A 12,235-nucleotide genomic window follows, 5' to 3' on the forward strand; every position below is an offset into this window, starting at 1 on the left:
TGACCAAAAGTATGTGGATACCTGCTCGTCGAACATCTCATTCTAAAATCATGGGCATTAATATGGAGTTGGTCCCCCCTATACCAGCCTCCACACCTCTGGGAAGGCTTTCCAGTAGATGTTGGAACACTGCGGGGACTTGGTTCCATTCAGCCATAAGAGCATTAGTGAGGTCATGCAGTGATGTTGGCAGATTAGGCTTGGCTCGCAGTCAGCGTTCCAATTCATCCCAAAGGTGTTCGATGGGGTTGAGGTCAGGACTCTGTGCAGGCCAGTCAAGTTCTTCCACACCAATCTCGACAAACCATTTCTGTATGGACCCCGCTTTGAGCACAGGGGCATTGTCAAACTGAAACAGGAAAAGGCCTTCCCCAAACTTTTGCCACATAGTTGGAAGCACAGATTCGTTTGGAATGTCATTGTATGCTGTGGCATTAAGATTTCCCTTCACTGGAACTAAGGGGCCCGAACCATGTAAAACGGCCCCAGACTATTATTCTTCCTCCACCAAACTTTACAGTTGACACTATGCATTGGGTCAGGTAGCGTTTTCCTGGCATCCGCCAAACCCAGATTCGTCCATCGGACTGACAGATGGTGAATCGGGATTCATCACCTCAGAGAACACTTTTACACTGCTCCAGAGTCAAATGGTGCAAGCTTTACACCACTCCAGCCGACACTTGGCATTGAGCACGGTGATCTTAGACTTGTGTGCGGCTGCTCGGCCATGGAAACACATTTCATGACGCTCCCGACAAACAGTTATTGTGCTGACTTTGCTTCTAGAGGAAGTATGGAACTCGGTAGTGGGTGTTGCAACCGAGGACAGATGATTTTTACGTTTCTCCTAGACGTTTCCACTTCACAATAACAACACTTACAGTTGACTGGGGCAGCTCTAGCTCAGGGCAGAAATTTTATGAACTGACTTGTTGGACTCCTATGACAGGGTCACGGGGAAAGTCACTGAGCACTTCAGTAATGCCACTTTACAAAAAAAGTATCAATTGAGATTGCATGGCTGTGTACTTAACTTTATACACCTATCAGCAACGGGTGTGGCTGAAATAGCCAAATCCACTAATTTGAAGAGGTGTCCAAAAAATACTGTATATATAGTGTACATACAGTTGAAGTCGTACGTTTACATACACTTAGGTTGGAGTCATTAAGTCGTTTTTCAACCACTACACAAAATTCTTGTTAACAAACTATAGTTTTGGCAATTTGGTTAAGACATCTACTTTGTGCATGACACAAGTAATTGTTCCAACAATTGTTTACAGACAGATAAATTAACTTATAATTCAATGTATCACAATTCCAGTGGGTCAGATGTTTACATTCACTAAGTTGACTGTGCCTTTAAACAGCTTGGAAAATTCCAGAAAATGATGTCATGGCTTTAGAAGCTTCTGATAGGCTAATTGACATCATTTGAGTCAATTGGAGGTGTACCTATGGATGTATTTCAAGGCCTACCTTTAAACTCACTGCCACTTTGCTTGACATCATGGGAAAATCAAAAGAAATCAGCCAAGACCTAAGACAAAAAAATTGTAGACAAGTCTGGTTCATCCTTAGGAGCAATTTCGAAATGCCTGAAGGTACCATGTTCATCTGTACAAACAATAGTACGCAAGTATAAACACCATGGGACCAAGCAGCCGTCATACCACTCAGGAAGGAGACACGTTCTGTCTCCTAGAGATAAACGTACTTTGGTGGGAAAAGTGACAATCAATCCCAGAACAACAGCAAAGGACCTTGTGAAGATGCTGGAGGAAACTGGTACAAAAGCATCTATATCCACAGTAAAACAAGTCCTATATCTACATTACCTGAAAGGCTGATCAGCAAGGAAGAAGCCACTGCTCCAAAACTGCCATAAAAAAAGCCAGACAACGATTTGCAACTGCACATGGGAACAAATATCGTACTTTTTGGAGAAATGTCCTCTGGTCTGATGAAACAAAAATAGAACTGTTTGGCCATAATGACCATTGTTACGTTTGGAGGAAAAAGGGGGAGGCTTGCAAGCCGAAGAACACCATCCCAACCGTGAAGCACGGGGTGGCAGCATCATGTTGTGGGGGTGCTTTGCTGCAGGAGGGACTGGTGCACTTCACAAAATAGATGGCATCATGAGGAAGTAAAATTATGTGGATATATTGAAGCAACATCTCACAACATTAGTCAGGAAGTTAAAGCTTGGTCGCAAATGGGTCTTCCAAATGGACAATGACCCCAAGCATACTTCCAAAGTTGTGGCAAAATGGCTTAAGGACAACAAAGTCAATGTATTGGAGTGGCCATCACAAAGCCCTGACCTCAATCCCATAGAATATGTGTGGGCAGAACTGAAAAAGCATGTGCAAGCAAGGCCTACAAACCTGACTCAGTTACACCAGCTTTGTAAGGAGTAATGGGTCAAAATTCACCCAACTTATTGTGGAAGCTTGTGGAAGGCTACCTGAAATGTTTGACCCAAGTTAAACAATTTAAAGGCAATTCTACCAAATACTAATTGAGTGTATGTAAACGTCTGACCCACTGGGAATGTGATGAAAGAAATAAAAGCTGAAATAAATAATTCTCTCTACTATTATACTGACATTTCACATTCTTAAAATAAAGTGGTGATCCTAACTGACCTAAAACAGGGACTTTTTACTGGAATTAAATGTCAGGAATTGTGAAAAAAACTGAGTTTAAATGTATTTGATTAAGGTGTATGTAAACTTCTGACTTCAACTGTAATTTCAAGCCTTATTCATACCGTTTTGTTGAATAGAAATACATCATATTTCATATTTTTATTATATTTGTATTGTGTATTTCAGCTATTTTTACTTTCTTTGAGTATACAGCATTACTAGTTGTTTTTTGCCCTATCATGATAATTACTTTTGGGTATTATGTAGATTACATTTTCGATGACATTTAGTTTAATTTAACTGGTTAAACAAAATTGTAAGTGCTAACATTTCCTCACAAAATGTAACGAATTTTTTACATTTGTATAATTTTTTACCATCTTCATTATAATACTTTTATTTTGAAGGGAAATCGCCAAAGTCACCGCGTTATTCTTTCTAGGTCTTGCTTTTTCTTGCTTGCTTCTCAGAGGTCTGACTGTCCTACTGACCGCCAAAAATCCATACATCAGTGCCAAAAATACACAACAGTCCTTCTGATTACAGAGACTTTATTCTTAAAGGGAAAGAAACACTGTCATTTAAAAAAAAATCTAAACATTTTGGGGTGTTCTGAAATTTACGACAGATACACTACACATATTCAGTAAGAGCTAATTACCAATGCTAATTAACCACGATTTCAAAAACATTCACATAAATATAACTTCTCTAATGCTCATCTAGTCATCTTGTAAAGGGAGCAAAGTTGATTTAGCTGAAGATAAATGTATTCATGAAGATGATGGAAAAGCCAGCCAGCCAAAACGGTGCACACGCTGACAACCCTGAATAGAGGGTTTAACAGTGAGGACGTAAACTCCAGCTGGCAGCATTGCGATTGGCTGTTGCCAGTGTCCGTCTAGACAACCAGACACACCGTTAGGTTGTGATCAAAGCAAGCATCGGCAGCGAGTCGGATGAGCCCAGAGTGACAGGGCGTTATTTACATGTTTAAAATATCCAATAGGCCACATTTTATTGAAGGAATAATTGAAACATATCTTAAACAATCAGTTCGTCATGGAGTCCTATGACATTATAGCTAACCAGCCGGTTGTGATCGATAATGTAAGTATGATGTCACTCACCCACACCCTGACTTGCCCGCTAAATGACTAGCCAGGAAGGTTAGCTAGCTTATTGTGTTGGAAGCTTTGTTAGCTGACATTATTGAATACTGTGTACTAGCCTGCTATTCATCAATATATTCCAGTTGCACCTAGCTAGTTAGCTCTTCCCATGTGCATGTCGTGTAGAATGTCTCTTTGTCGATTTCGTTTTGTTGCATTGCATAGCTTGCTAGCTAACTTGTGTGCTGCAGAACCAGCTTGCTAATGCTAGCTATCCAGCTTACGTTACGTGGTTTTTCATTTAAACGCTGTATAACGCTACCTACATCTCACATCTCCATCATATTTTCTGTGCTGGAAGAATAACAAGATGCACATGATGGAATTATAGTCGCATCAGCTACTAGGTAACTAGCTGCAACACCGGCTAGACACATTATTTCGCCGGGAGACGAACCCCACCTTGGCTTGCTAACGGCTAGCCATCTATGCTGAGTCGTTCCATGTCATTTCAGCAAGCCATGACACCCACCATCTCCGATTGTTCTGATATTTTTTTCAGTAGTTAAGAAACCGATAGGATTGACATTCCTGAAACATTATTTTCATAAAATGTAATTTTGTCTTGGAGAAATTAAGCTATTTGATTGCACCCAAATTGGCAATTTTTGTTAGACCATTCCTGGTGAACAAGCTAACTATTCGACTAGAGCAGTTCTAATGGTTTCAATGTTATGGTCTCTGATGGTCTTCAATGGTGAAAGTCCCAAACACACACTGTATAGTGTTTTGCAATTGGTGTTTTTTGTTGTTGTTGGTAAATGTCACTAATCACATACATATAGAGCTGTTTCCTGATCATTGTTTTGGAAAACATAAGACTGCCATGCAATTCATTATTTTATGAGGGTTGTCACAACATTTTAGCCCATTTGTATTGTTTTATTTTAGCCCATTTATCCATCAACATTTTGGTCGAAAAATTATTCATATGGGAATTGAATAGGGATAGCCCTCAGAGGGCTTGTTGGTCTATTCAAGTAGAGTTGGGTTGAAGTATAAGGTTGCTAAGAGATGGGAAAACTGAATTGCTTTCATGGAGGACTGTTTTGAATTGAGCTAAATCGATTGGTTTACCATCTAAAGTTGCAAAGGAAATGTTGTGATATATTTAATACACACAAGAGACCAGCCAAATGGATAGTGTGGCGGTATAGCAGAAACAACGACATCTAGTGGTCAACTTGGTATAATGGTAAATATTGCAAGCGACTTCAATTACACATTCTCCGAACAGGAGGAAAAACATCACCAGATTTACAGGGAATACATTACATAGTATGGAGAAGCAATACTCCAAGTCACAGCTTCATACTACTTGTCTAACATACATAACTTATACTGTTTACTGGTTGTTGGAGTGGGATTGGCGTGGGGTGTATGTGGATTGATTTTGACAATTTTGGGGGGATTTTTAGGGAATGCTAATCGTATCTGTTAGTAGCTACATCAGCATTTTAAGAGCAATCTGAGATGGTGGGTGTCAAACCATTTTCTTATGCTTTTTGAAGTGGAACGACCCTGATGCTAGCCCTGCATTGCCAGAGAAATTAGCTAGCTAGCAGCATTAGCAATCGCTAACTATCGCCATCAGTCACTGATCATGCGCCTTAGGGCATACCAGTCTAAAAATGAACAACTTCAATCCCCCAAAAAACCTACTTGAAATTGCATTTTCAATTTTCTTTGCTAGATTATTTATCCTGAATGAGTGTACCCGACCTTGCAGGTTGTTGTCAACGTAGTACTACCTGTGTCATCTGTTGCCCTGATTAGCCCCGAGGCTTGTCATGGGCTCTGTTTTTAAAGCTATACAAGTAGCATACTGTTTTACTAGAATGGTACTCAAACCCTTATGAAAAGTTGAATTATAAAGAAGGGACTGTGATGCTGCCATGACCCAGCAGACAAAGGCTGCAAAGTGTAATATCTCATCCAGAGAGGGATGATGCCTTCTACAGCTTCAGGCGGTGTCTTGTGAGAGACACACACACACACACACACACACACACACACACACATATGAGGAGTGTTAATTGCATTGGGTGAGGACAGACAACACAAGCAGTTTTTAGCTCAATGTGGACCCATTTCTCTCCTCTCCTCTCTGTTTTAATTTCGACTCCTATTTACCTATATCGTTCTTTCTCTCCCCAGGGTTCAGGCGTTGTCAAAGCTGGCTTTGCTGGAGACCAGATCCCCAAATACTGCTTCCCCAACTAGTAAGACCTCCATTTTTACTTATTTTACAACAACAACACACCGCTGATATTCAGTCAGATGGCATCCAAGGTATTTGTGTTGTGTTCATGACTCTGTTGTGTTCCACTGTGTGCGTGATCCAGTGTGGGCCGTCCCAAGCATGTGCGCGTGATGGCAGGAGCCCTGGAGGGGGACCTCTTCATCGGACCCAAAGCAGAGGTAGGCTTCACACCATAGGCTTCCTCACACACACACACACACACACACACACACACTATGAATGGGCCTGTCTCAACAAGCCTCTATCTAACCCTTCTCTTACCCCTCCCCTCTCAGGAGCACAGAGGGTTGCTGTCAGTGAGGTATCCCATGGAGCACGGCATAGTGAAGGACTGGAACGACATGGAGAGGATCTGGCAGTACGTCTACTCCAAGGAACAGCTGCAGACCTTCTCAGAGGAGGTGAGCTCTCCTCTCTCTTTCATAACCTCATTCCTTGTTTTGGTGGTCATTGCAGAACAGTCGACCACATGCTTCCTTCAGTAGCCACGGCCACTGGCTTTAGTCACAGATGATAAAACTGTCCTTCTCTCTCCTTCCCTCCAGCACCCTGTCCTGTTGACTGAAGCTCCCCTGAACCCCAGTAAGAACAGGGAGAAGGCGGCTGAGGTTTTCTTCGAGACCTTCAACGTCCCCGCCCTCTTTATCTCCATGCAGGCAGTCCTCAGTCTGTGAGTATGTTTCACTGTGTGTTTGTGTGTGTGGTAGTGTGGTAGTGTCTCACTCACACTTTTGTGTGTATGTTATACTCGCATCCCTCTCTTGCGCAGCTATGCGACAGGGCGCACCACAGGGGTGGTGTTAGATTCGGGTGACGGGGTGACCCACGCAGTGCCCATCTACGAGGGCTTTGCCATCCCCCACTCCATCATGAGGGTGGACATCGCTGGCAGGGACGTGTCCCGCTACCTCCGACTGCTGCTACGCAAGGAGGGCTACGACTTTCACACCTCCGCCGAATTTGAGGTGGTCCGCACCATCAAAGAGGTACGGGACGGATTGTGTGCGCGTGTGACCCACACACACACACGTGTGTCACCAAACGAAAAGAAACGCAGGGCTCTATAGCTGTCAATAGGAATGTGTCGATAATGTGTGTGTTTCTGTCCTCAGAGAGCCTGCTACCTGTCCCTGAACCCCCAGAAGGATGAGACTCTGGAGACCGATAAGGCCCAGTACACCCTCCCCGACGGCAGCACGCTGGATGTTAGTATTTAACACACACACCTTTTTTGTTTTCTTTTGAAGGATTACAAACATCAACAACATCATAATCACCATGATGACCCTGAGCCTAATCTCTGACACCCAGTTGACCCTAACTTTGACTTTTGACCTCTGCCCCACCTGTCCAGATTGGTCCAGCCCGGTTCCGAGCACCAGAACTGCTGTTCAGGCCAGACTTGATCGGAGATGAGAGCGAGGGCATCCATGAAGTGCTGGCCTTCGCCATCCAGAAGTCTGACATGGATCTCCGACGCACACTCTTCTCCAACATCGTACTGTCTGGAGGATCCACACTGCTCAAAGGTTACACACGCACACACACTGACTGTTCAACATCAACTAATACCAGTGTGTTGTGAATGGGAAGTGGGTGTTTTCTCATGTGGTTTAAGGCTCCTTAGCTCAGCATTGCACAGAAACACATACACCCTGTTAGCTAACATAGTCTTTTCTGCTGTAGGCTTCGGTGACAGGCTACTAAGCGAAGTGAAGAAGCTCGCTCCCAAAGACGTGAAAATCAAGGTATAGTAGCTAACAAGTTCCTGCCCAGGGGCCTCTTCTTGGCCAGAGCTCAGCATGTTAGTATGTAAGCCTGATGTTTTTAGCATATGTTGGCAGGATGTTGTCACGTCAGCAAGCCCCTGCTGACTTTCTCCCTCGCTCTGTTTCATGTCCAGATCTCCGCCCCTCAGGAGAGGTTGTACTCCACGTGGATTGGGTAAGAGATCACCACACACACACACACACCAGGGATGCAAACTCGTCGCTTATTGGCGGTGTTCGCCGTTTTTGATCTCAGAATAGGCTGATCCAAAGAAAAGTATGGAAATCATTGACTGAGCACAGAATGCATCCCTACGCATTCTAATTAGGGAATAGCGTGACGTCAGATCAGAATCAGCGCTCCATTCAAAATCACGTGTGTCCGCTGTGATCAGCCAGCCGCATCCTCTACCAACCATTACTCACCTGCGTCTCCCCGTCCACTCTTTCTGTGCATCTTTAAATGTAATTTAGCCGCGACGGCGAGCCGGGGTATGCAGGAACTGACAAGTCTTCTGTTACATTTGTGTAGTTATTGGAGCAGCTCAAGCAAAGTGGATCCATGGTGTCTTTTCATTTCGCCTGTTTAGAACCAAGAGCACAGACCAGTCTGACTAGGCTCCGCTGTCACGCAGCCTCTGAGTGCCAGCCCCTGAGGAAAAACAGCACAGTGGCGGTCATGCTTGCGCCTTTTACATAGCTGAAAACCATATGTCTCTAGCCTAAACCATTCAAAAGTTATGCCCCATTTACTGGAGCTACCTTTCTACCACGAATTCCTGCGCGTTTTATCTGATTTCATAAACCATGACGCGGGCTGTCTTTAAAGTGGAACTGACAGTGTTTTAGCAACATGAAGTCGTATTCAAATCTGTTAATATTTTTACAATTTCTGACAAGTGACAACTTGAAAATTTACCATATCTAAGTGTTCATACTTTCATAGAATGCTTGGGAATGACAGAGTGAGGCATTTGTGAAAATTCTATAGCAATATAGAGTGGGAAAGCGGCCGTGCGTTTGGAAAATTAATAGATACTGCAGTAAATAAAACCGAATAAAACATCTGTCTTGTCCAGGACCGGACTCTACACAGACCGGCGCGCCATTGCCAATCAGAGCTACTGTAGGCCTACTGCAGCCATCATTCACTTTGAACTGGACTGTGTGTTTACGGGCAGTTCCAACAGTGCGACTTTAGATCATTAGAAAGCATTCGCCAAAAGCCACAAAATACACCTGAATTGATTTCTGCAAATATGTAAACACCACGGGAGTCCTCTTACATTTGGGAACTTTATAGTCTTATTGCTCAAACAACCATGAAAAGTTAGGCTCTCTCTCCCTCAGTTTCCTATCCACATCAACAAGATGAACAACTAATGTTAGCCAGAGCAAGATGAGCTAAAATCTAACGAGTGAACAGTAGATAAACCCTCTCAAAATTTTCCGCTTGAGGTTGGCCGTCAAAATAGCACTGATAAACGATGGGGAATGGTAGCCTGCTCGCCATTCTGCAGCTTGCCTGCCGATGCATGCTTGTCACCCAATGCATGCTGGTCCCAACCCACATTTGAATAACTGAATGGGAACTTGCCTGCCTCCCTGCCCATTTTGATCGATGCCAAATACATTGGATGGACAACTAAGACATATGCTAACTGTGGATAACAGTCGTTCGAGTTCAGCATAGCTAGCTAGCAAAGTGATTCACATTTCTTGCTAGCTAACCAAATGACACCTGCATCTCTAGCTATAGCGGCAGAAAAACGACATGGGGGTGAAAAAGTCGGCCACTCACCCATTCGTCCAATGACATGACATCGTCCCAGAAGATAGCTAGCTAACATTAGGCTCCGTGTTTGTAGCTCGCTAAATAAATGGCCACACAAATAGATAAACTAGCCTATTAGTCACGTTATGACTAATTTGTGATCATTGCCCTTGCTAATTTAAATGTGTTGACATTTGTCTGTTTTTGTCCAAAATATTGAGTCATTGAAACTGAATCCCTAATGGCTGGAGGCAGCAAACAATGTACCAGGTCAGCTGTGATTTACGACCTGCACTCACTCACCTCTCATCCCTCTTGTGTTCTGTGTAGTGGCTCCATCCTGGCGTCGTTGGACACCTTTAAGAAGATGTGGGTCAGTAAGAAGGAGTATGAGGAGGACAGAGCACGGGCCATCCACAGGAAGACCTTCTAACACCGCTGCCCTTTAGCTGCTCTCAACATTAGCTATCTGCCCCCAACCTTCCCTCACACTACCATCCAATGCTCCTGTGTCAGCCCTCAGTTGCCCTACATTACCAATTTGCCCCAGATAATTCCAACTACCCCCATATTGCCCTCCATTACCACGCCATACAGCCCAATGTCTGTCGTCGTCCCCCCCCCCCCTGCTGGCTCCCCTCCCCTTTGCTACCCCCATCCTCTGGCCAGGGGAGTTTATATACACCTTCCCTCAGTTCAGCATGCCTTTTGTTGCCACCCACCGCACCCATGGGTGTAGGGAGAGAGCAGGGTGCCCCTTCAGGTAAACCTGTGACCCCATCACCTCCTCCCTCCACACACACACACACACACACACCCCTCGACCCCAAAGATAACCCTCACACTGTGTGGGCATCTGTCAATACTGTGGACTGTCTGTTTTTCTGTTCTTAAGGGGGCAATGCTATACTTTACTCAACCCTGAAGTATTTATATTACTTTCCTATCTACCCCGCCCTGTACGATACCTAGCATCATATCATCCAGTGACAATGAAGGTGAATGTTTTTTTTTTCTTCGATACTGTAAGAATTTCATTCCAAACCGAAGAGATTGACTTTTGCTTTTTAAAATGATTTTGTAATATTTCGGTCATCACGGTTACAAATCACCACGTTGAAGTCACCGTTGTGTTAGTTTCCATTTGTTGAATTAGTTCGTATTGAGGGGTATTGGAATGGGTCACGCTGCTCTGTGTGGTCTGGGGTAAAGAATACCACTGCGTTTGACATTGGCTCATAAAACATTAAAGGAACTTCTCTCTCCGCCAACCCTCCTACAGGTGTTTAACAACAATGACTACTGGTCATGTTTAGACGGCAGCGATATTTAACGCTTCCTTATATTGATGTGTCAAAATATAAAGTGTCTCCATTTGGTTAGCTGTGTTTTTATCCCCTCTTTGTCTAAAAAGGATGTTTGTGAAATGGTGAGATGTACCCTCCTCACTCAGTACAAAACCCAATATGGGGATTTAGACATTATGTGACCATTACTATTTCTAAATGACCGTTTAAAGATATGAAAGCTAAACTTGAATGCCTTATAAAAATTGTATCTGACAAAGTGCTGTCTGTGGAAAAAGTTGGCATTTAGGCCTACATCAGATGTGTTCCTGTTATTAGTGGTCTGTGTTCAACAGAGAGGCTGGTCTGAGAGCTGTGTACCTGGACAGGTTACATTTTGAGGAGGTCTTAAGTCTCCCCTAACCACTGATGCAGGGTCAGATTTCTTCATGGCCCAACTGGTTAACCTTCAGATTGTTTGATTGTTTATCTGATCCTAAACCTGGAGTGAACTCTGATCTCAGTGTTAGCGGTCAAGGGAAGGTCACTGAGATCCTCCTCCGACAAACATTTGAGTTTTTCATCTCCAAAGGCTCCATTTTAAACCATGGTGGGGATTAACTGTTAAATATGCAACTGTTATTTTAAGTGTATGTATGGGATAGAAACATTGAGAGATGTTTAGTTGCTATAGACTGTAGTAAGACCATTCTCATAATAAGCATGTAGAAGCACAAGATGGCAGAGTATTATCAGTTAGTTTCTACCATCTATTCCCCCTCAGTAGAAGTCTGGGTGTTGTTATGGCTAAGCTGGGTTCCCTGCATCTCAGTGGCAGTAAAGAGGTTGTGTCCAAACCTTCCTTCCGTTCCCCGACACCGGAAAGTCCACTTTATCTTCTGGGTGTTTTTAAAAAGGTTCTTAACTTGATCAGCCTTGTGTACAGTGGAACACTTTTCAAAAAGTCAACACCATCTAAAGAAGATCGTTAAATACAGGAATAAAAATGTACAATACTGTTTATTCAAGTCTTGCTTTTACTTTTCATTTTGTAAATTCAGTATAATAAATAAGTTAATGACTGCTGTTGGAGGTGTCTGTGTTTTATATATAATTAATTATAGTCGTAATTATAACCACAACCAACAAGATGCTATGAAGTCTTTTAGACATTGTGACCCAGTTCGGTTACACTTGTAACTTTGGTCACATTTTATTAAACAGACATAAAAAGGCTTTATAAGGCATTCATTTTTAAGCTCTACACAAATGCTTAACAAATTCATACCACATTTATAAGCGTCCTATTAA

General features: G+C 43.1%; 1 protein-coding gene across 1 annotated transcript; it reads left to right on the forward strand.

Moving 5' to 3' along the window:
- The first annotated feature begins 3,558 nt into the window (after window positions 1-3,558).
- LOC139552139 (beta-centractin-like) lies at window positions 3,559-12,011 on the forward strand. The gene is made up of 11 exons (XM_071363570.1): window positions 3,559-3,770; window positions 5,990-6,054; window positions 6,178-6,253; window positions 6,371-6,496; window positions 6,641-6,765; window positions 6,865-7,081; window positions 7,208-7,300; window positions 7,450-7,624; window positions 7,782-7,843; window positions 7,999-8,039; window positions 9,969-12,011. The coding sequence occupies exons 1-11, from the start codon at window positions 3,723-3,725 to the stop codon at window positions 10,069-10,071; spliced, it is 1,131 nt and encodes a 376-aa protein (XP_071219671.1). The 5' UTR covers window positions 3,559-3,722; the 3' UTR covers window positions 10,072-12,011.
- The last annotated feature ends 224 nt before the right edge of the window (window positions 12,012-12,235 follow it).

This window comes from Salvelinus alpinus, chromosome 24 (genome assembly GCF_045679555.1).
Source record: "Salvelinus alpinus chromosome 24, SLU_Salpinus.1, whole genome shotgun sequence".
NCBI lineage: Eukaryota > Metazoa > Chordata > Actinopteri > Salmoniformes > Salmonidae > Salvelinus > Salvelinus alpinus.

What these genes read in the sequence shown, in the direction of transcription:
- LOC139552139 (XM_071363570.1), top strand. Translation starts at nt 3,723, where the DNA reads ATGGAGTCCTATGACATTATAGCTAACCAGCCGGTTGTGATCGATAAT. An exon ending in AAATACTGCTTCCCCAACTA is followed by an intron (nt 6,055 to 6,177) that starts GTAAGACCTCCA and finishes TGCGTGATCCAG; the next exon opens with TGTGGGCCGTCCCAAGCATG. An exon ending in TTGTACTCCACGTGGATTGG is followed by an intron (nt 8,040 to 9,968) that starts GTAAGAGATCAC and finishes TGTTCTGTGTAG; the next exon opens with TGGCTCCATCCTGGCGTCGT.